Source organism: Babylonia areolata, chromosome 16 (assembly GCF_041734735.1).
Source record: "Babylonia areolata isolate BAREFJ2019XMU chromosome 16, ASM4173473v1, whole genome shotgun sequence".
Taxonomy (NCBI): Eukaryota; Metazoa; Mollusca; class Gastropoda; order Neogastropoda; family Buccinidae; genus Babylonia; species Babylonia areolata.
In genome coordinates, this window is record NC_134891.1 from 26,550,385 (window position 1) to 26,575,384 (window position 25,000).

Consider the following 25,000-nt stretch of genomic DNA (forward strand, 5'->3'; position numbering starts at 1 on the left):
AGTCTGTGGTTCAGATTCTGGCAGCTCTTTTGTGTTGGAAGCGAGGAACCTTACTGATCATCCAGGTCAACATAAGTTAAGTTTTCTTAATAATGTGAATAAGACATTGATGCAAGGAAGTCTTATCAGTTACTGAATCAGTATGAAACTAGTTACCATGCTTATTATTATTATTATTATTGTTACTATTATTTTTATGAGCATTTACGTCTAATCTTGAAAATAAGCCCTATGCGTTTAAAATAGAACACATATTATGTAAATATCAAAAAGGAAAAATTGAACACAAGATACCAAACATCATAAAAATTACACGTATTCACCCTCTCCACCCCCTCCCCCACACACACTACCACAATACACACAAGCACATGGGCACGCACACACACACACAAGTCACAGCACTCAATTGTAAATTGTTCATAATCAAAAATACTACCAACAAATTATGAAACTATCAAAACTCACTCAGTCACTAATAGTATTTTTAGTTCATACTGGAAAGGGATGAGCTGTTGAGAATTAATCAGGAGTGGAAAAGGTGGGTCTTCAGACTGGATTTGAAAGATTGCAGCGAAGATGAGTGACAGAGAGCTGAGGAAGTTGATTTCAAAGAAAGGGGGCTTGGAATGAAAAACTGCATTGACCATACGTTTTGGTTCGAGCAGGGGGGATCTTAAGCATACGGGTGTTGGCGTGAGGGTATGTAAGGATGAATGAAATCAGAAAGATACTGTGGACCAGAAGCCTCAATGGACTTGAAACAAAGAGTGATGATTTTTTAAATAATTCTTTCTTGTACTGGGAGCCAGTGTAAATCATGAAGGACAGGAGAGATGTGATCAAATTTACAAGAACGAAAGACAAGATGAGCAGCATAGTTCTGGACTTTCCGAAGCCCAGCAATGATGCAGCTGGTTGAACCAACAAGAAGGGAATTAGAATAATCCAGGCAGGACAGCACAAAGACACAGAGGAGAGTTTTGGTTGCATCTTCAGTCAGGAGATGACGAATGGATGCAATTCTGTGAATTTCAAAATAACACAGTTTGCATATATTTGCAACATGCTGCTGATAGGAAAGAGACTGGTCGAGTATGACACCAAGATTACAGATGGAAGAGGAAAGAGGAATGTCGGTGCCACTGAGGGAGACTGAGGAACGATTAGAGACAGAGTGGTCATGTCTTTGTGGGGTGATAATCATGATTTCAGTTTTATCCTCATTTGATTTAAGCTTGTTTTCAGTCATCCATGTCTTCAGATCGGAGATGCAAGCATGAGTAGAGTCAATAAGAGAGGGAAGGAGAGATGGAGGTCCCGACAGATACAGCTGGTTGTCATCAGAAAAGCTGTGGTGGGACAACGAATGATGATTCACAATGGTGGAAACCGGTTGTGTATTGAGAACAAACAGAATGGGCCCAGGCACATTTCACAAGGTTGTTTATCATATCAGTTTTATATCTTATCGGTTATCCATTCAAGTTTCAACCCTTTGGTTTTTACAGCCTTAGCAGGCTTCCCTTTCATAGAGATGTAGAAAATTGCAGAAAATATACTGTTTTTTCCTCGAAATTGACACAAAGTGACAAACAGAGACAGCCAGAAATACTGTTGAAGTTAGTTCCCTTTGCTTGCAGTTCATATATATAGAGAGAGTATGTATTACATATATAGAGAGACAGGGGGGGTGGGGGTAGGGACTGTTGAAACCCATTTACTGGAATAAATTTTGATGCTCAATATTCAGTGAGTTAAAATTCAAGCATTAGATAAATAGAGAACAGTCTACATTGTATACATGTATATGCAGTATATAATATATAATATATATATGTGTGTGTGTGTGTGTGTGTGGCGTAACATGATAACTTGTCCAACACAGAGACTTGCATGACTTGTTTTGCTGTGTGCATCAGACGAAGGGGAGAGGGAGGAGGAGGAGGACGAACAAGGGGAAGGGGACCAGGGGTGGGCGGCGTGGATGTGGTCCATGGTGCCCCAGATCCTGCCAGAGGAGGACGAGGATGACGAAGGTTACCATAGAAACAAGCTGGTGGACAAGCCTGCCGTCCTGTCGCTTGGGTTTTACATCCAGCAGGCGTCGCTCACATTCAAGGTGACTGGTGCCGATTTTGTCCGTTTTTATCCCCTTGACTGTTGCTGATTCAGAGTTTGCTTATCAGTGAGGGGGCTGTCATCTCACTGCAATAAGACAGAGTTTACCTGTAGGTCAGGATGTCCGTCACTGTTCTGTATTTTGGATTCCTTGCTCTTGGTGTTTCATCTTCTGTTGTTTTTTTTTTCTCAGTGTAAAATCAGTTACACCATTGACTGGTGTACACAGAAGGAAGTAATTGCCTTTCAAACTTGCCACACTGATCAAATTTCACATTTGTTCAGCAGACAAAGGACTGATATTGAACTGAGCAGGTTTGTTAACAAATGAAAACGTGGCATTTTTATGTGCCATACTGCTGTAGGCCCTCTGCAATCAATGAACAGTCTGCAATCTCTCTGCACCCCCCACACCCCTCCCTCCCCTCTCTGAGTCTCTCTCTCTCTACATATTAAAGGGTGCATGAAAGGATCATCCATGCATAACATCTTTGTCACAGAAGATCGTTAAACATTCCATCAAATGTCAAAAGTTGAATAGATACTAAGATCACCAGTTCACAGTCCACTTACCATATATCCACTCAAACACACACACATGCATGCACGCAGCCACGCATGCACACACACACACACACACACACATATGCAGGAAGACTGATTTTTGTTCATTTCATCTGTACAATATGTCTGTGTTTCCATAGAAATGCATAATGACGGAGGTTGGAGATGCACGCACGTGTATGTGTGTGTGTGTGTGTGTGTGTGTGTATGCACACTCACCATATATGTACACCGATATCTCCATCCAGAGAAATGCTAACGCCATTACCTTTCTTTCTCATTTGCACTCACATTGACGTACACCAGGAATGAATAAATAAACTTCACTTGATGTGTCTTTTTAAAGCAATTTAGAGGAAAAAGTCAGATCAGAGAAATTAGTTGACTACAAAATGACAGCAAACCCCCCCCCCCCCCCCCAAAAAAAACCAACCAAAACCCCCCAAAAAAAACCCACAAAGAATTCACACCCCCACCCACCCCGAATAAATATCCCCCCTCCTCTCCCCAAAAAGTGCGTAGTTAGTTTAATAACGACAACAACAACAAAAAACCTCCCCCTAAAAGCACACAGTCAGTTTGATGATGACTGTCTCCTCCAGGTGACGGAGGTGAGTTTGATGATGACTGTCTCCTCCAGGTGACGGAGGTGAGTTTGATGATGACTGTCTCCTCCAGGTGATGGAGGTGAGTTTGATGATGACTGTCTCCTCCAGGTGACGGAGGTGAGTTTGATGATGACTGTCTCCTCCAGGTGACGGAGGTGAGTTTGATGATGACTGTCTTCCCAGGTGATGGAGGTGAGTTTGATGCTGACTGTCTCCTCCAGGTGACGGAGGTGAGTTTGATGATGATGACTGTCTCCTCCAGGTGACGGAGGTGAGTTTGATGATGACTGTCTCCTCCAGGTGACGGAGGTGAGTTTGATGATGACTGTCTCCTCCAGGTGACGGAGGTGAGTTTGATGATGACTGTCTCCTCCAGGTGACGGAGGTGAGTTTGATGATGACTGTCTCCAAGTGACGGAGGTGAGTTTGATGATGACTTTCTCCTCCAGGTGACAGAGGTGAGTTTGATGATGACTGTCTCCTCCAGGTGACGGAGGTGAGTTTGATGATGACTGTCTCCAAGTGATGGAGGTGAGTTTGATGATGACTGTCTCCTCCAGGTGACGGAGGTGAGTTTGATGATGACTGGAGGAGACGGAGGTGAGTTTGATGATGACTGTCTCCTCCAGGTGACGGAGGTGAGTTTGATGATGACTGTCTCCTCCAGGTGACGGAGGTGAGTTTGATGATGATGACTGTCTCCTCCAGGTGACGGAGGTGAGTTTGATGATGACTGTCTCCGCCAGGTGACGGAGGTGAGTTTGATGATGACTGTCTCCTCCAGGTGACGGAGGTGAGTTTGATGATGACTGTCTCCGCCAGGTGACGGAGGTGAGTTTGATGATGACTGTCTCCGCCAGGTGACGGAGGTGAGTTTGATGATGGCTGTCTCCGCCAGGTGACGGAGGTGAGTTTCATGATGACTGTCTCCTCCAGGTGACGGAGGTGAGTTTCATGATGACTGGAGGAGACGGAGGTGAGTTTGATGATGACTGTCTCCTCCAGGTGACGGAGGTGAGTTTGATGATGACTGTCTCCTCCAGGTGACGGAGGTGCAGAGGGAGAAGGGGCGGGGCAGCCGGGGCCACAAGTCCACCTTCCACCCCTTCCTGGTGCTGGAGGCGGGGGGCATCGGCGTGGAGATCCTCATGCAGGGCCTCACCTTCTTCTCCGTGCAGTGCGGCATCAGACACTTCAGTCTGGCCTCCGCCTGGACCCTGCATCTGTGGCCATGCCGCCGACACCTCTCCGCAGGTGAGTCTGTGTATATGTATATACATAGATAGAACTAGAGGTAATGTATTGTAATGGAGGCATTTATACATAAGTGGAAGGGAGGTTATATCATAATGAGGCATGTATACACAAGTGGAAGGGAGGTAATATATATATATATATATCATAAAGTAGGCATATATACATTTTACAAATGAAAAAAATGGTGACTGCGGTATCTTTTAAAACTGAATTAAAAATAATATTTATAAAGTGTCTAAGACCAGAAACGTCGTTTTATCTCATCTTAAAGGTGCCTTTGATTTTACTCCACTTATTGTTGTTCTTAGCTCCATGCATACATAAATTGAAAGGAGGTAACATATCATAACGGAGACATGTATGCATAAGTTGAAGGGAGGTAATATAACGGAGACATGTATGCATAAGTTGAAGGGAGGTAATATATCATAACGAAGACATGTATACATAAGTTGAAGGGAGGTAATATATCATAACGGAGACATGTATACATAAGTTGAAGGGAGGTAATATATCATAACATAGGCATGTATACATACGTTGAAGGGAGGTAATATATAACAGAGGCATGTCTACATAAGTGAAAAAATGGTGATTGCAGGACTGTTTAAAACAGAGTGGTGTAAAATTAAAGGTACCTTAAGATTAAGATGAAATGAAGCTTCCAGTCTAAACTTCGTTCTAAGATGCTTTTGACAATAGCCATGACATCAAAACACATTTTATTTATGTACATGAACAGAACAAAAAAAAGATGTTTTATGCACATGAACACAGCGCAAAAAAGAGTTTTATGTACAAAGAGGGCGCTAGTCAGGGATGCAGAGGGGAGGTAACCTACTTCGGGAGGTTATCGTCCGTATCTACTTTCGTTTTCTCCACATAGGTGGGTAGTAGTTTGCACAGGACAGGAATCAGACCCCTGCCGGAGTCTGCACTAGTGGGTCACGATTAAGTATGTTACTTAAACGTAATTTTAGGAATAAAATTTCCTTTTATGTGCATGGCTATAGCACCAAAAACAAAGAAGAAAAAAAGGAGAAAGTATCTACATGAACACACACACACAAACACACACAAAAAACAAAAACAAAAAAAAAAACCCCAAAAACCCACAACAACATTGTTTCATTCACAGAAACATAGCAACAACAACAAACAAAAAAATTGTGTTTAATGTACACAAACCTAGCGAGAGAGAAAAAAAAAAGAAAGAAAAAAAGCTGTCTCGTGTACACACACATAAAGACCAATCACACATCCTTCCCGCCTGGTCCCCTCGGCCAGGAGGCTCAGATCATACGCTGCGGCCGAGCGGACAGCAGCGCGGGGGATGGGGAGGAGCTGGCGTACGACTGGGGTTCGCTGTTCGATCCTGGCTGCGCTCAGAACCAGGGGCAGGTGGGGAGCTATGTGGCTGAGCGGGACGAGCACCTGGCGGTGTATACGGAGCAATACTGCCAGCGTCGGTTCTCCGCTTTCTGGGTGGACTACCTCTCCACCCTGGTTCTGCCGCACTCCCCACACTGTCAGTCATGTGTGTGTGTGTGTGTGTGTGTGTGTGTGTGAGGGGGCACGGGAGGTGGGGGCGTGGGGTGAGGAAGGGGTGTGGGGAGGGTGGGTGGGGAGGGAGTGTGTGGGGTTAGGGGAGGATGGGGAGGGGGGCGTGTGTGCAGGGGTGGTGGTGGTGGTGCGTGGATGGGGTGGGGAGTGGGGGGAGGGGTGTGTGTGGGTGTGTGTTGGGGGGGAGCATTTGTTTGTGTGGGGATGGGGTTCGGGAGGGTGGGGTACTGTGTGTGGCAGAGGGGATGTTTTGCTGTGTTGAGGGGAGGAGGGGTGCGTGGGGGGGCTGAGGGCGGGGTGGATGGGGGCGGAGGGGGGGGGAAGGGGTAGGAATGTTTGCAGGGGTGTGTGTGTATAGGGGGAAGTGGGGGGAGTTGGGTAGGTGTGTGTGTGTGGCAGGATGTTTCGCTCTGTGTGAGTGTGTGTGTGGGGAGGGGGGGGGGAGCTGAGGTGGTGTGTGTGTGTGTGTGTGTGTGTGTGTGTGGATGGTGTGGGGTGTGTGCAGGGGTGGAGTGTGTGTGTATAGGGGAAATTGGGGTATGGTGGGTAGGTGTATGTGTTGCAGAGGGGATGTTTTGTTCTGCATGTGGGTGTGGGGATGGAGGCAGGGGTGTGTATATGGGTGTGTGTGTGTGGAGGGGGGGGGTTGGGTATGTATGTGTGTACGAGGGTCATTCAATAAATAAGGTGAATTTTTCGGTATAAGGACTTCTAATACAGATAGAAGCTTACTTTTTTTTTCTTTTTTTTGTTTTACTTCTTTTTCACATGGATTTAATTTGTTTTGCAGATTAAAAAAAACTTTGAGAGTTTTGGCGATTAACAAAGATGGCCGACCAAGAAGCATGCTCCAGGATTGAACAGCGGTCAGTTATCAAGTTTTTGGTTGCTGAAGGGTGCAAACCAGTTGAAATTCATAGGAGAATGTCAACTGTGTATGGTGCCACATGTTTCAGCCGAAAAAATGTCTACAAGTGGGCTAAATTGTTTAAAGAAGGACGGAGCAGTGTTGAGGATGAAGACAGGCCTGGAAGGCCTACAGAAGTGAGGTCTCCTGAGGTGATCGAATCAGTCAATGACCTCATTCAGTCTGACAGAAGGGTGACAGTGGATGACATTGCAAGGACTTTGAGCTTATCTGTTGGGACAGCACACAAAATTGTCCATGATGACCTTGGCTACTCGAAGGTCAGCTGCCGGTGGGTGCCAAAGATGCAAGGCCTCACACAGCAGCCCGAACGGTGCAGACCATCAACGAGCTGGGCTGGGAACTGCTCCCTCAACCCCCTTACAGCCCAGACCTTGCCCCTTCAGACTTTCACCTGTTTGGTCCCTTGAAAGTGTTCACGAGAGGCACGAAGTTTGAAAGTGACGATGAAGTCAAAAGTGTTGTGAGCGACTGGCTGAGACATCAGTCCAAAGATTTTTACGCTGAGGGAATATGGAAGCTTGTGCACAGATGGGAAAAGTGTGTGACAGTGCTGGGAGACTACGTTGAAAAAAAAAAAAAAAAGTAAGCTTCTATCTGTATTAGAAGTCCTTATACCGAAAAATTCACCTTATTTATTGAATGACCCTCGTATGTGGGTGTGGGGGTGTATGTGGGGGTTGGGGTATGTATGCGGGTGTGGGTGTAAGTGGGTGGATGCATATGTGGGGGTTTGGGTATGTACATGTGGGTGTGGGTGTATGTGTGGGGTTTTGGGTATATTGTGGGGAGTGGGAGTGTATGTGGGGGTTGAAGTATGTATGTGTGTGCATGTGTGTGTGTATGGGTGTGGGTGTGATGTGTGTGTGTGCGCACATGCATGTGTGTCTCTGTATGTGTATAATGAGGTTGAAGGCATGTGCATATATGTAAGTATTATACGTATTTCTATGTGCATAAAATTGTTTCTGTGTGTGTTGTGTTGTGCAAATGTTAACCAGCTTGTGTGCCAACATGTCAGCAGTCCATCTTACATCACTTAAAATGGAAAGCATTTAAACTGAAAACTACTTCTACAACAACTATTACTACTTATATTAGTACCACTACTACTACTGTTGCTGCTATTATTGCTGCTGCTACTACTACTGCTGCTACTACTACTGCTACTGTTGCCGCTTCTACTGGTACTGCTGCTGAGACAATAACTACTGCTACTACTACTACTACTGCTGCTGCTACAACTATCACTTTCGATACTGCTTCTACTACTACTACTTGTTAGCACATCACACATACATTTGTGTTCAGCTGGCAGCCAGTCCTCGGACAGTGATTTTGGCGACGGAGCCCTGTTCCAGCAAGAGGCGTCGACGTGTCGCTTCGTCTTTGGACCGAGCTTTGTTCATCTGACGTCTTCGTCCGTGCACCGGATGCAACGGCTTGTGAGCTGCATGTGGAGTCAGCACTATGAGCCGTATAAAAATCACAGTGAAAGTGAGTCCCGTGTTTGTGTATCAGATACATTGATAGGAGGGGTGGGGGTGGGGACCCACTTATAGGCAAAAAAAAAAAAGGAAAAAAAAAATTAGCCGCACAAAAACCACAGTGAAAGAGGTCTGTATTTGTGTTATCAGATACATCCATTGGGGATAAGAATATATATATACTTCTTATAGGTTAAAAAAAAAAAAAAAAAAGGGGGGGTGGGTGGGTGTGGGAATTGGAGTGGCAAACAACCAAACGCAAAATAAATTTGTCTAAGGTCAAGATCAAACTCTGAAGCCGAACAGTGTCATTGGCCATTTGTCACAGGCACCATGTCTTCATTTGCTCTGAATCGATCACGTTAATCTGCCTACTTTTACATTGTTGAGACTTCCTAATGTCTGTTCTACACAGGCTTCCTGGCAGACCTGGTTAAAACTGCAAGTTGTGACTAATAATGATAATAATGATAAAAATAATAATAGTAATAGCAGTGATAATCATGATGATAATTATAATAATAGTAATGATAATAAGAACAATGATAATGATGATGGTGATGATGGTAATGATAACAATGATGATGATGATGAAAATGATACTGATGATGAGGAGGAGGAGGACGATGGGCAGCGATGACGACAACAACAGCGATGATTGATGCTTACACCTCCCAAGCAATATTATAACCACTGTGTTTAGATTGTTTAGATACCCCCGAAAACGGAGTATGGCTGCCTACATGGCGGGGTAAAAACGGTCATACACGTAAAAACCCACTCGTGTGCATACAAGTGAACATGGGAGTTGCAGCCCACAAACGCAGAAGAAGAAGAAGAAGAAGAAGATTGTTTAGATAAATGATGTACTGTGTTTAGATTGTTTAGATACATGATGTAGAGAATGCTTTATTTCTAGTGCAAGTGTAAAACATGTTACTAATTTCTGTAAAACTTGAAAAGAAAAAAAGATGAAAAAAAGAAGAATGCTTTCCGTGTTGCCAACGTCAGGGAAAGACCCAGGGGAGCGAATACAGCTGACGGAATCGCAGCTGGCGGGCCTGGAGGAATATATCCCAACATGCACCTACCACGTGACCCTGCTGCGACCCAGTGTGCTGCTGACGGCGGCCAATCACCCGGTGTGTAACGTGGGCTCCAAACAGTACTCCACACACTCCCGACGCAGCAGAAGCAAGGTGGGTCAGGCAGAGATGACAACTGTTACGATTTCGCCGTGTTTTGTTACGCTCGATTGCAGTTTGTTCCGACGTTATACCATTGTCAAAATTGTTCTGACAAGTTCATTTTTCGACTTTATAGCATGGTCACATGCTTTCCTGTCGTAGCATTACCCAGACACTCTAGACTTATCGATCACGAGGCCAGGGCAGTCACTACTAACATTGGTCTCACATGATGATGTTTAGTTAATCGCGTGCGTGTTTACATTGAAACAATATTGAGTGGACCAATCAGCTTAATCGTTTGCCCGAACAAGAGAGAACGTGGCTACATCAAGCTGCGTCTCGGTCAAACAGCATCTGTGCCGGATTGATGATGTGGCTCGGAGTCTGAGTGTTCCTACCAAATTCTTCTTCTTCTCCATTCGTGGGCTGCAACTCACACATTCACTCATATGTACACGAGTGGGCTTTTACGTGCATGACCGTTTTTTTACCCGCCATGTAGGCAGCCATACTCCATTTTCAGGGGTGTGCATGCTGGATATGTTTTTGTTTCCACAACCCACTGAACACTGACATGGATTACAGGATCTTTAACGTGCTTATTTGATCATCTGCTTGCGTATGCACATGAAGGGGGTTCGGGCATTAGCAGGTCTGCACATATGTTGACCTGGGAGATCAGAAAAATCTCCACCCTTTACCCACCAGGTGCCATTACCGAGATTCGAACCAAGACCCTCAGATTGAATGTCCAACACTTTAACCACTTGGCTATTGCGCCCGTCCTACCAAATTCAGTTTGTTCCTACCAAATTTCCTGATTGTTCTTACACTTGACAGGGGTTGGCATCTCTGGTCAGGTCGCTGGCTAGGTGTCAGTTTGTCGTCAGTGTCTTGGAGTTTTTTGTTGTTGTCTCTTTCTCTGTCTTTTTGTTGTTGTTTGGTTTGAGTTTGTGTGTCATTTGTGTTGAAGTGAACGTCAACGGGCGCAATAGCCGAGTGGTTAAAGCGTTGGACTGTCAATCTGAGGGTCCCTGGTTCGAATCACGGTGACAGTGCCTGGTGGGTAAAGGGTGGAGATTTTTCCAATCTCCCAGGTCAACATATGTGCAGTCCTGCTAGTGCCTGAACCCCCTGTGTGTGTATATGCAAGCAGAAGATCAAATACACACGTTAAAGATCCTGTAATCCATGTCAGTGTTCGGTGGGTTATGGAAACAAGAACATACCCAGCATGCACACCCCCGAAAACGGAGTATGGCTGCCTACATGGTGGGGTAAAAACGGTCATACACGTAAAGGCCCACTCGTGTGCATACAAGTGAACGTGGGAGTTGCAGCCCACGAACGCAGAACGAGAAGAAGAAGAAGAAATGAACGTCAGGATCAGTAGTCGTTTGTTGTTGTTTTTTTCTCTCATCATTTTTTTGTTGTTGTTTTGGATGGAGTTTGTGTGAAATGTGTTGAGGTGAAATATCAAGGTCTCTCTCCAGTAGCACCCTGTGTCAGCTTAGCTTACAGCTGCTGAAATCTAAACTGATCTTGGGACAGAAGTGCTGAATGACTCTGGTGTAAAGAAAAAAAAGAAGAAAAAAAAAGCGAAAGGGAGCTGTTGCTTTTATAAAGTGTTTTTAGATTAATGACTCATGGCATTCTGTTGCTATTGTTTGGGTCAATCATTTTAGGTGACTTCATTATATTTAATCATATTTCATTATAGGACAGCAGTTGTCTCCTCTGCTCTTATGATGGTCATAGTTGGACATGGCTTATTGTCATACATTTCATTATAAGCATTATGAGAAGAAAAAAAACCCCAACAGAACAAAACAAAAAATGCTGTGATGTGTGTGCAGACCCCGCCATCAGCAGAGGGCGCTGCAGAGGAGATGGTGGAGGCGTGTGTGTCGGCGGAGAGGTTTGACCTTCAGATAGTGTCGCCCATGTACCCCGGGCGTCTGATCAAACTGGTCAGCAACATTGCTGGACCCTCCAGCAACCTGATGTACCACTGTCACTCTCACACACAGCTCAAGGTACTGGGGGTGAACGCCTTTGTATTCATAATGACGGGCGCAGTAGCTAAGTGGTTTGATATGGGTACACATTCTGAACATACATCACCATTTACTGTGCTGTGTACAGGTGTTCATTACAGGTACACAATCAGAACACATATCACTGTGCTGTGTGCAGATGTTTACACAATCAGAACACACATCACCATTCTCTTTGCTGTGTTTAGGTGTTCAATACAGGTACACAATCAGAACACACATCACCATTTATTTTGCTGTGTACAGGTGTTCATTACAGGTACACAATCAGAACACACATCACCATTTATTTTGCTGTGTACAGGTGTTCATAACAGGTTCACAATCAGAACACACATCACCATTTATTTTGCTGTGTACATGTATCCATTACAGGTACAGAATCCGAACACATATCACTGTGCTGTGTGCAGATGTTTACACAATCAGAACACACATCATCATTCTCTTTGCTGTGTACAGGTGTTCATAACAGGTTCACAATCAGAACTCACATCACCATTCTCTATGCTGTGTGCAGGTGTTCATAACAGGTACACAGTTTCAGTTTCTCAAGGAGGCGTCACTGCTTTCAGACAGATCCATATACGCTACACCACATCTGCTTGGCAGATGCTTTACAGCAGCATAACCCAACATGCAAGTCAGGCCTTGAGTGTATGCATGTATATTTGTGCACGTAACAGAGCGGATTTCTTCTACAGGATTTTGCACGAGGACAATTTTTGTGTTGCCATCGTTTCATTTTCAGTGCAGCAAGTGCACGTCACACGCGGGACCACAGTTTATCATCTCATCACGATGACTAGACGCTAAGTTTGATTTTCCCAGTCAGACTTGGGGGGGTAGGAGGAAGGGCGAATGCAAGGAATTGAACCCAGACACATACTGACACTGCATCGGCAGATAAAGTGTCTTAACCACTCCGCCACCTTGCCACCCTGTGTGCAGGTGTTTAGCCTGCAGGCAGGACTGCAGAGGGCGGCCGGGAAAGGTGCAGCCTGTCAGCCCGTCATCCTGCTGCCACCTTGCAGCTTCGCCTTCTACTTCAGGCACCTGCTGCTGCCTCACCTGTGGTAGGTCCTCCTCATTTACCTGTGGTAGTTGCTCTTCATTTACCTGTGGTAGTCCTCACTCACTTGTGGTAGGTCCTTCTCACTCACCACCTGTGGTAGGTCCTCCTCACTCACCTGTGGTAGGTTCTCTTCACTCACCTGTGGTAGGTCCTCCTCACTCACCTGTGGTAGGTCCTCTTCACTCACCTGTGGTAGGTCCTCCTCACTCACCTGTGGTAGGTTCTCTTCACTCACCTGTGGTAGGTCCTCCTCACTCACCTGTGGTAGGTTCTCTTCACTCACCTGTGGTAGGTCCTTCTCACTCACCTGTGGTAGTTCCTCTTCAGTCACCAGTGGTAGGTTCTCTTCACTCACCTGTGGTAGGTTCTCTTCACTCACCTGTGGTAGGTTCTCTCCTCACTCACCAGTGGTAGGTTCTCTTCACTCACCTGTGGTAGGTTCTCTTACTTACCTGTGGTAGGTTCTCTTCACTCACCTGTGGTAGGTTCTCTTCACTCACCTGTGGTAGGTTCTCTTACTCACCTGTGGTAGGTTCTCTTAACCACTCACCTGTGGTAGGTTCTCTTCACTCACGTGTGGTAGGTTCTCTTAACCACTCACCTGTGGTAGGTCCTTCTCACTCACCTGTGGTAGTTCCTCTTCAGTCACCAGTGGTAGGTTCTCTTCACTCACCTGTGGTAGGTTCTCTTCACTCACCTGTGGTAGGTTCTCTCCTCACTCACCAGTGGTAGGTTCTCTTCACTCACCTGTGGTAGGTTCTCTTACTCACCTGTGGTAGGTTCTCTTAACCACTCACCTGTGGTAGGTTCTCTTCACTCACCTGTGGTAGGTTCTCTTCACTCACCTGTGGTAGGTTCTCTTACTCACCTGTGGTAGGTTCTCTTAACCACTCACCTGTGCTAGGTTCTCTTCACTCACCTGTGGTAGGTTCTCTTAACCACTCACCTGTGGTAGGTTCTCTTCACTCACCTGTGGTAGGTTCTCTTAACCACTCACCTGTGGTAGGTTCTCTTCACTCACCTGTGGTAGGTTCTCTTCACTCACCTGTGATAGGTTCTCTTCACTCACCTGTGATAGGTTCTCTTCACTCACCTGTGGTAGGTCCTCCTCACTCACCTGTGGTAGGTCCTCCTCACTCACCTGTGGTTGGTTCTCTTCACTCACCTGTGGTAGGTCCTCCTCACTCACCTGTGGTAGGTTCTCTTCACTCACCTGTGGTAGGTCCTCCTCACTCACCTGTGGTAGGTCCTCTTCACTCACCTGTGGTAGGTCCTCCTCACTCACCTGTGGTAGTTCCTCTTCAGTCACCAGTGGTAGGTTCTCTTCACTCACCTGTGGTAGGTTCTCATCACTCACCTGTGGTAGGTTCTCTCCTCACTCACCAGTGGTAGGTTCTCTTCACTCACCTGTGGTGGGTTCTCTTACTCACCTGTGGTAGGTTCTCTTAACCACTCACCTGTGGTAGGTTCTCTTCACTCACCTGTGGTAGGTTCTCTTAACCACTCACCTGTGGTAGGTTCTCTTCACTCACCTGTGGTAGGTTCTCTTAACCACTCACCTGTGGTAGGTCCTCCTCACTCACCTGTGGTAGGTTCTCTTCACTCACCTGTGGTAGGTCCTCTTCACTCACCTGTGGTAGGTCCTTCTCACTCACCTGTGGTAGGTCCTCTTCACTCACCTGTGGTAGGTTCTCTTCACTCACCTGTGGTAGGTCCTCCTCACTCACCTGTGGTAGGTTCTCTTAACCACTGACCTGTGGTAGGTCCTCTTCACTCACCTGTGGTAGGTCCTCCTCACTCACCTGTGGTAGGTCCTCCTCACTCACCTGTGGTAGGTCCTCCTCACTCACCTGTGGTAGGTCCTTCTCACTCACCTGTGGTAAGTCCACTCACCTGTGGTAGGTCCTCCTCACTCACCTGTGGTAGGTCCTTCTCACTCACCTGTGGTAGGTCCTCTTCACTCACCTGTGGTAGGTCCTCTTCACTCACCTGTGGTAGGTCCTCCTCACTCACCTGTGGTAGGTCCTCTTCACTCACCTGTGGTAGGTCCTTCTCACTCACCTGTGGTAGGTCCTCTTCACTCACCTGTGGTAGGTTCTCCTCACCCACCTGTGGTAGGTCCTCCTCACTCACCTGTGGTAGGTCCTCCTCACTCACCTGTGGTAGGTTCTCTTAACCACTGACCTGTGGTAGGTCCTCCTCACTCACCTGTGGTAGGTCCTCCTCATTCCTCATTCACCTGTGGTAGGTCCTCTTCATTCATAGGTCCTCCTCATTCACCTGTGGTAGGTGCTCCTCATTCCTCACTCACCTGTGTTAGGTCCTCCTCACTCACCTGTGGTAGGTCATCTTCACTCACCTGTGGTAGCTCTCTCTCTCTCTCTCACACACACACAATCACACACACACACAATCACACACAATCACAAGCAAACAGTTAATTGCAGGTGATATATTTTCAGGAATGACTCACCTTTTGGATATTTTCAGGAACAACTGTCACCTGAAGGATATTTACAGGAACAAATCTCACCTGTCCTTCATGATATTTACAGGAACAACTGTCACCTGTCCTTCATGATATTCACAGGAACAACTCTCACCTGTCCTTCATGATATTTACAGGAACAACTGTCACCTGTCCTTCATGATATTTACAGGAACAACTCTCACCTGAAGGATATTTTTAGGAGCAACTTTCACCTGCATGATATTTACAGGAACAATTCTCACCTGTCCTTCATGATATTTACAGGAACAACTGTCACCTGTCCTTCATGATATTTACAGGAACAACTGTCACCTGTCCTTCATGATATTTACAGGAACAACTGTCACCTGTCCTTCTTGATATTTACAGGAACAAATTTCACCTGTCCTTCATGATATTTACAGGAACAAATGTCACCTGTCCTTCATAATATTTACAGGGACAGCTTTCACCTATCCTTCATGATATTTACAGGGACAAATCTCACCTGTCCTTTATGACATTTACAGGAATCACCTGTCCTTCATGATATTTACAGGGACAAATCTCACCTGTCCTTTATGACATTTACAGGAATCACCTGTCCTTCATGATATTTACAGGAACAAATCTCTCCTGTCCTTCATGATATTTACAGGAATCACCTGTCCTTCATGATATTTACAGGAACAAATCTCTCCTGTCCTTCATGATATTTACAGGAATCACCTGTCCTTCATGATATTTACAGGAACAACTCTCACCTGTCCTTCATGATATTTACAGGAACAACTGTAATCTGTAAGATATTTTCAGGAACAACATTTGTATGGTATTTACAACTCTCACTTGTATGGTATTTTCAGGAACAACTCTCACATGTAAGATATTTTTAGTGACATATTTTCAGGAACAACTCTCACATGTAAGATATTTTTAGTGACATATTTTCAGGAAGAACTTTCACCTGTAGGATATTTTCAGGAAGAACTTTCACCTGTTGGATATTTTCACCTGTACAATATTTTCAGGAAGAACTTTCACCTGTTGGATATTTTCACCTGTAGGATATTTTCAGGAAGAACTTTCACCTGTTGGATATTTTCACCTGTACAATATTTTCAGGAAGAACTTTCACTTGTTGGATATTTTCACCTGTAGGATATTTTCAGGAAGAACTTTCACCTGTTGGATATTTTCACCTGTACGATATTTTCAGGAACAACTCTCACCTGTCCCTGTGGGAGCACAGCTACGAGGTACCCCAGGTGACGCTGATGGTGTCAAAGGCCAGCGTATTGGCCACCGTTCAGCTGCTGTCGTCATGGACACGACCCCAGTCTGTCAGTACGGCTCACCGCCTCTCGCTCCTGTCGGATCTCTTTCCCCCACACGGTAAGTGCTTGTTTTTTGTTTTGGGGGTATAGAAAATTAGGAAGATTTTTTAAAAATTTTATTCTTTTAATCAGTGTTAACTGCCCCTTCCTATCTCTGCGGCTGCCTTCACCTCTCCACTCCATCTCGCTCACTACGATCGGCTTCGGATCCACTCTGTTTACACATACCCAGATTCAAACACTCAACTGTTGGCCGCCGTTCTTTCTCTGTCTCTGGACCTTGCGATTGGAATGATCTTCCTCTTTCGCTTCGTCAAGTCTCTACACTCAGCTCTTTCAAGTCTGGCCTTAAAACCCACCTCTTCCCAAAATAGCCTCCCTAGCCTGCTCTGCCTTGTCTTTAGTTTCTACAGTTTTAGAGTTATGCATGCGTGTGAATGACTGGTGTGAAAGCGCTTTGATTTGTCTCTGCACAGTGATCCAGCGCCATATAAATACCATTATTATTATTATTAGTAGTAGTAGTAGTAGTAGTATCAGTTCCAGGGAGGTGTCAAAGTATGTAGACTGATCCAAATATGCTACACCTCATCTGCTGAAAAAAAAACACTGATTGATATGTTATTATTTTATTTGATGTTTTAATTTTTTTCAGTCACTTTTTATTTTATTTGTAGAAAGCATGTAATGGTTTTTAAAACATGATGACTTCTTTTTTCTTTTCTTTTTTTTTTTTTTTTTTTTGTGAGGGGGGTTGGGGTGGTAGAAAGCATATAATGTTATGATTTTTTTTAATTTTCACATTTTCTTCGAGACATATAGTACAACTTAATTTCTTTTTTGATTCAATTGTGTAAACAAAGTGAGTCTATGTTATAACCTGGTGTTTGGTTGTCTGTGTGTATGTGTGTGTCTGTGGTAAACTTTAACATTGCCATTTTCTCTGGAAATACTTTGTCTGCCAACACCAAATTTGGCTTAAACATGGAGTTGGTTTTGTGATTTGTGTACATGTATATGAGGTGGACTGGAATGGCCAGAACAGCCCAGAACAGAGTGCGATGGTGAGGGGTTGTCAATGGCCTATGCTACACCGGGAGCGATGGGCATAAGTAATATGAGGTGCTGTGGCAGAACCGGTTAGGCATGGGACTTGTGACCCAGTGCTCACCAGTGACCAGGGTTCGAGGCCCCCCTTTCAGCCTGGGTACAGTCACTGTCGTGCAGTGGTTATGTGGGACATAGGGGTACAGTCACTGTTGTACAGTGGTTATGTAGGACATAGGGGTACAGTCACTGTCATGCAGTGGTTATGTAGGACATAGGGGTACAGTCACTGTCGTGCAGTGGTTATGTGGGACATAGGGGTACAGTCACTGTCGTACAGTGGTTATGTGGGACATAGGGGTACAGTCACTGTCGTGCAGTGGTTATGTAGGACATAGGGGTACAGTCACTGTCGTACAGTGGTTATGTAGGACATAGGGGTACAGTCACTGTCGTGCAGTGGTTATGTAGGACACTGGGGTACAGTCACTGTTGTACAGTGGTTATGTAGGACACTGGGGTACAGTCACTGTCGTGCAGTGGTTATGTGGGACATAGGGGTACAGTCACTGTTGTACAGTGGTTATGTAGGACATAGGGGTACAGTCACTGTTGTGCAGTGGGTGTGTAGGACACTGGGGTACAGTCACTGTCACATAATGCTTACACAGGACATAGGGGTACAGGGGTACAGTCATACAGCAGTTACATAGGACAGGGTGCAGTCATCCCTGAGTTATTTTGGACAAAGGGGGACAGTCATACCTAAAATGAAGGACATAGGGGTACAGTCATAGGGGGTTCGAGTCCTGGGGGGAAAGCCACTCTACTCCGATTTTCTTCACTCCACGCAGGTGTGATCAGGTGCCTGACTTCAGTTGGGGAAAATCAAAATGGCGGAAGGAGAGGATTACACCCCACCTGCCTGTGCCGAGCCTTAGACACGGTGGATATGAAATCACTGCCTTCCTGTGCCGAGCCCTAGACAAGGTGGATATGAAATCACTGCCTCCCTGTGCAGAGCCCTAGACACAGTGGATATGAAATCACTGCCTTCCTGTGCCGAGCCCTGGACACGGTGGATATGAAATCACTGCCTTCCTGTGCCAAGCCCTAGACACGGTGGATATGAAATCACTGCCTTCCTGTGCCGAGCCCTAGACACGGTGGATATGAAATCACTGCCTTCCTGTGCCGAGCCCTAGACACGGTGGATATGAAATCACTGCCTTCCTGTGCCTAGACATGGTGGATATGAAATCACTGCCTTCCTGTGCCGAGCCCTAGACACTGTGGATATGAAATCACTTCCTTCCTGTGCCGAGCCCTAGACACGGTGGATATGAAATCACTGCCTTCCTGTGCCCAGCCCTAGACACGGTGGATATGAAATCACTGCCTTCCTGTGCCGAGCCCTAGACACGGTGGATATGAAATCACTGCCTTCCTGTGCCGAGCCCTAGACACGGTGGATATGAAATCACTGCCTTCCTGTGCCGAGCCCTAGACACAGTGGATATGAAATCACTGCCTTCCTGTGCCGAGCCCTAGACACAGTGGATATGAAATCACCGCCACGTAAATCTTCATTCACGAAGCTATGCCATCCTGTGTTGCAGTACAGAACTGAAGCATTCTGTGATGATGTGTTGCAGCGCAGAACTGAAGCATTCTGTGATGATGTGTTGCAGTACAGAACTGAAGCATTCTGTGATGACGTGTTGCAGTACAGAACTGAAGCATTCTGTGATGACGTGTTGCAGTACAGAACTGAAGCATTCTGTGATGATGTGTTGCAGCGCAGAACTAGCGCGTGCTGAATTGACGCGCGCTGCGTTGACGTGTTGCAGCATGGAAGTGACGCGCTCTGTGATAACGTGTTACACACGCTGTGATGATGTGTTGCAGGTGACAGGAGGGCGGGGCTGAGTGTGCTGGAGCTGTGTGTGAGCGGTGTGGAGGTGCGGGTGTGTCACACGGCACTGGTTCAGGCCTTCACCGGCAGTCTGTCCTCCCTGCAGCTGTTGCTTCACACACCAGGTCAGTTTCACTTTCACTTTCACTTTCACTTTCAGTTTCTCAAGAAGGCATCACTGCGTTCTGACAAAGGTATATGTTCTACACCACATCTGCTCAGCAGATGCCTGACAGCTGCATAACCCAACACACTTGTCAGGCCTGGAGTGCATGCATGTATATTTCTGCCTATCAGAGTGGATTTCTTCTACAGAATTTTGCCAGAGGACAACAATTTTGTTGCCATTGGTTCTTTTTCAGAGCGCCAAGTATGTGCTGCATTAACTCTCTCTGGACAAAGGAATGCACGAGCATTCCTACATAAAATGTATTCGGTTTCAGACGACGGAATGGAATAGCATTTTCAAGAAATAAAAATCCATCATGCGCTCTACACGTGATTTTGTGATTAGCCAAGCAGAGTGCGCTATTCTGGGTCACTCCACAATTGAATGGTATGATTGGTCAGCCTGCCATGTGTGGCCCATCTGGCACACACACTGACAAAGTCACTGACCGGTCGTCTGCTCGTGTGCCAGCCTGTTAGCAAAGCAGGCTATTCTCAAAATGTTGTGAAGCGAACAAGGCAGCGACGGCAATGTTTTAGGGTTGCCGAAGTACTTGAAATGCTACAAACTGAAGGGTCGGACATTGAAGAGGTGGATGATAACGAAGAAGAAAGTGAATTTAATGCAGAAAGCGAGCATGGGTATGGTGATTCGGGGTGAAAAATTGGCAGTATTTTCTACATATGGCAAAACTGTAAAAATAAGATGAGAAATTTGATTTTTTTTATATGTAATAACACAACACATAATAAACCAGTTCTGAAAGTTTCATTTTCTTACTCTGTATTTTGTATTTAAAAATTTTTTTTTCCAAACCCTTACAAATGGGCCGTCTGTGGGGAAAAGCAAGGGAGAAAACTTGTCGTCCCGAGTGAGTTAAGGACCTCGGTTTATTGTCTCATTCGAATGACCAGACGCTCAGTTTGATTCTCCAGTCAGACTTGGGAGAAAGGATGAGAGGAGTAATTGAACCCACACCCTCACGGACACTGTGTTGGCAGATGAGCGTCTTATCCACTCTGCCACGGTCCTCTTTTTAAAAGAAATCCACTCTGATAGGTATCAATCAATCAATCAATCAAAAACACTGTATTAATCCACATGGAAATTAAGTTGTGCAATCACAGGCTCATTGTAAACACTGGCATAAAATCATGCGCAACATAAGAAGAGATTAAAACTAGTCAAATAAGAATTCCCAGTAGCTGACGATATACTAACCCCCCACCCCCCACACATACTCATGTTAAGACAATAGGGTATTGCACAACATTATTAACAAATGAAAACATCCAACAGTAGGTGTCCTGGTGTGTGTTGTGCTGCTGTAAAACACTTCTTACTGCTGACAGCTCCTTCAATGTTACCTGGTGTGTGTTGTGCTGCTGTAAAACACTTCTTACTGCTGACAGCTCCTTCAATGTTACCTGGTGTGTGTTGTGCTGCTGTAAAACACTTCTTACTGCTGACGGTTCCTGCAGTGTTACCTGGTTTATGTTGTGCTGCTGTAAAACACTTCTTACTACTGACTGATCCTTCAGTGTGTGCTGTGTTGCTGTAAAACACTTCTTACTGACTTCTCATGGTGTTGTGCTGCTGTAAAGCACTTCTTTCTGCTGTCGGCTCCTTCAGTGTGTGTTGTGCTGCTGTAAAACACTTCTTACTGCTAACGGCTCCTTCAGTGTTACCTGTGTGTGTGTTGTGCTGCAGGCACGGAACAGAGGGAGGGGGGCATGGTGCCGGTCCTGTACGGCCCGGTGGACAACAGTCCAGTGGTGGACAGAACGACGTTCCTCCAGCGCCCCGTGTCCTGTCTGATGGAGGGGGCGGAGTGTGTGGCCTTCACCGTACAGATACCCCACCACACCAGCACTACGGAAGGTAAAGCGCACAGAGCTTCAATAATACGCGCTACAGCAAAATGTCTCAATAATGATATTATTACTTATTGTCTTACTCTGGTGATAGTTGATTTTTAGATGAACGATGATCTTTGTAGTTGCATTTCTTGTGAAGAGAGAGACAGAGAGAGAGAGGGGATGAGAGAGAGTGTATGTGTGCGTGGTGTGTGTGTGTGTGTGTGTGGGTAGATGTGCAATGCGGTTTGGCTGACTGAAATGGAGAGGCACGTAAATTTCAGTAATCTGTATATTTGTATATAGCTATTTCCATTTGGTGCCATTTAATTTTTAATTTATCTTTTTATTTTCTATTCATTTTATTTGTTTGTTGTTTTCTTCTTATGTTGGACATGTGCTGCTGCCAAAAAGAAAATCTCTGTACCAAAGTATAGACAATAAAGTTTGTGTATTGTGTGTATTGTGTATTATAATGCTACCACTCGCTTTTGCCTCATCCTTGATACCATTACTGTGATAGTTGACATAATTGATGCTGTTGCTATGTTACAACTGGTCTGTTTATTATTCATGTCATCTTAAATCGTCATGATTACTGCAATCAATAATGTGTAAACATTGATTGATTGAATGATTGGACAAGTTTTTTGGTTTTTTTGTATCTGCTGATGTTGTTGTTAATGGGGGTTTTTTTGTTTTGTTTTTTTGTTTTTTTGTTTTGTTTTTGTCCTGTTTTGTCTTTCTCTCTGTAGTGGATGCCACTGTTTGTTTTATATTGTTCTCTGTATTGTATGCATGTCTTTGGAAAATTTAAAAAAAAAGATTAAAAAAAAAAAAAAGATGTCTCAATAAAATAAATAGAATAATAGATAACAGGTGTTTGTTGTTGTTGTTGTTGTTGTTTTCCTTGTGTTCTGCATAATGTACACAGAGCATGAATGACTCTGATACTTATTATGTACTTCATAACTTAGGTATGACACCAACACACATTGTTCAAATGACTGTGCTTGTAAAGCACTTGGAGTTTGGTTTCTGACTAAAAATAGGCGTGACGTAAGTATCAAGACGAGACATGACAAGACAAGATGTGTTTATTTCAGGAAACCCCATGGGGGCACATGGAAATTTTACATATTTCATGTAGCTTATGCAGATATGTATAACATCTGATATTGTATTAAAAATAATGGTCAATAATGATAATGGTGATGACATCCCTCTGTCCTGCATAATGTGGGCATGACTGTGACTGTACTACTATACCCATGATAACTTAGGTACGACTGTACCCCTATGTCCCTCATTTTAGGTATGACTGTACCCTATGTCCCTCATTTTAGGTATGACTGTACCCCTATGTCCTTCATTTTAGGTATGACTGTACCCCTATGTCCTTCATTTTAGGTATGACTGTACCCCTATGTCCCTCATTTTAGGTATGACTGTACCCCTATGTCCTTCATTTTAGGTATGACTGTACCTCTATGTCCTTCATTTTAGGTATGACTGTACCCCAATGTCTCTCATTTTAGGTATGACTGTAACCCTTTGTCCCTCATTTTAGGTATGACTGTATCTCTATGTCCCTCATTTTAGGTATGACTGTACCCCTATGTCCTTCATTTTAGGTATGACTGTACCTTATGTCCTTCAGTTTAGGTATGACTGTACCCCTATGTCCATCATTTTAGGTATGACTGTACCCATATGTCCCTCATTTTAGGTATGACTGTACCCCTATGTCCTTCATTTCAGGTATGACTGTACCCCTATGTCCTTCATTTTAGGTATGACTGTACCCCTATGTCCCTCATTTTAGGTATGACTGTACCCCGATGTCCCTCATTTTAGGTATGACTGTACCCCTATGTTCCTCATTTTAGGTATGACTGTACCCCTATGTCCCTCATTTTAGGTATGACTGTACCCCTATGTCCTTCATTTTAGGTATGACTGTACCCCTATGTCCCTCATTTTAGGTATGACTGTACCCCTATGTCCTTCATTTTAGGTATGACTGTACCTTATGTCCTTCAGTTTAGGTATGACTGTACCCCTATGTCCATCATTTTAGGTATGACTGTACCCATATGTCCCTCATTTTAGATATGACTGTACCCCTATGTTCCTCATTTTAGGTATGACTGTACCCCTATGTCCCTCATTTTAGGTATGACTGTACCCCTATGTCCTTCATTTTAGGTATGATTGTACCCCTGTGTCCCTCATTTTAGGTATGACTGTACACCTATGTCCTTCATTTTAGGTATGACTGTACCTCTATGTCCCTCATTTTAGGTATGACTGTACCCCTATGTCCTTAATTTTAGGTATGACTGTACCCCTATGTCCTTCATTTTAGGTATGACTGTACCTTACGTCCCTCAGTTTAGGTATGACTGTACCCCTATGTTCCTCATTTTAGGTATGACTGTACCCCTATGTCCCTCATTTTAGGTATGACTGTACCCCTATGTCCTTCATTTTAGGTATGATTGTACCCCTGTGTCCCTCATTTTAGGTATGACTGTACACCTATGTCCTTCATTTTAGGTATGACTGTACCTCTATGTCCCTCATTTTAGGTATGACTGTACCCCTATGTCCTTAATTTTAGGTATGACTGTACCCCTATGTCCTTCATTTTAGGTATGACTGTACCTTACGTCCCTCAGTTTAGGTATGACTGTACCCCTATGTCCATCATTTTAGGTATGACTGTACCCCTATGTCCCTCATTTTAGGTATGACTGTACCCCTATGTCCCTCATTTTAGGTACAACTGTACCCCTATGTCCTTCATTTTAGGTATGACTGTACCCCTATGTCCCTCATTTTAGGTATGACTGTACCCCTATGTCCCTCATTTTAGGTATGACTGTACCTCTATGTCCTTCATTTTAGGTATGACTGTACCTTATGTCCCTCAGTTTAGGTATGACTGTACCCCTATGTCCATCATTTTAGGTATGACTGTACCCCTGTGTTCCTCATTTTAGGTATGACTGTACCCCTATGTCCTTCATTTTAGGTATGACTGTACCCCTATGCCCCTCATTTTAGGTATGACTGTACCCCTATGTCCTTCATTTTAGGTATGACTGTACCCCTATGTCCCTCATTTTAGGTATGACTGTACCCCTATGTCCTTCATTTTAGGTATGACTGTCCCCCTTTGTCCAAAATAACTTAGGGATGACTGCACCCTGTCCTATGTAACTGCTGTATGACTGTACCCCTGTACCCCTATGTCCTGTGTAAGCATTATGTGACAGTGACTGTACCCCAGTGTCCTACATAACCACTGTACAACAGTGACTGTACCCCTATGTCCTACATAACCACTGTAC

General features: G+C 44.7%; 2 protein-coding genes across 3 annotated transcripts in view; both read left to right on the plus strand.

Annotated features, from left to right (window-relative positions):
- LOC143291269 (intermembrane lipid transfer protein VPS13B-like) overlaps positions 1 to 8,481 on the plus strand; it is a 10,780-nt gene extending 2,299 nt beyond the window's left edge. For both annotated transcript variants that reach the window (XM_076601099.1, XM_076601100.1), the window contains exons 3-6: positions 1,923 to 2,122; positions 4,337 to 4,547; positions 5,838 to 6,078; positions 8,353 to 8,481. In XM_076601099.1, the coding sequence (XP_076457214.1) occupies positions 1,923 to 2,122; positions 4,337 to 4,547; positions 5,838 to 5,971 (545 nt within the window). In that variant the 3' untranslated portion in view covers positions 5,972 to 6,078; positions 8,353 to 8,481. The remainder of the gene's footprint in view (positions 1 to 1,922; positions 2,123 to 4,336; positions 4,548 to 5,837; positions 6,079 to 8,352) is intronic.
- LOC143291266 (intermembrane lipid transfer protein VPS13B-like) overlaps positions 8,359 to 25,000 on the plus strand; it is a 101,822-nt gene continuing 85,180 nt past the window's right edge. The window contains exons 1-7 of the mRNA XM_076601094.1: positions 8,359 to 8,538; positions 9,540 to 9,727; positions 11,575 to 11,754; positions 12,727 to 12,851; positions 16,540 to 16,715; positions 19,613 to 19,744; positions 21,499 to 21,669. Of these exons, the coding sequence (XP_076457209.1) occupies positions 8,475 to 8,538; positions 9,540 to 9,727; positions 11,575 to 11,754; positions 12,727 to 12,851; positions 16,540 to 16,715; positions 19,613 to 19,744; positions 21,499 to 21,669 (1,036 nt within the window). The 5' untranslated portion in view covers positions 8,359 to 8,474. The remainder of the gene's footprint in view (positions 8,539 to 9,539; positions 9,728 to 11,574; positions 11,755 to 12,726; positions 12,852 to 16,539; positions 16,716 to 19,612; positions 19,745 to 21,498; positions 21,670 to 25,000) is intronic.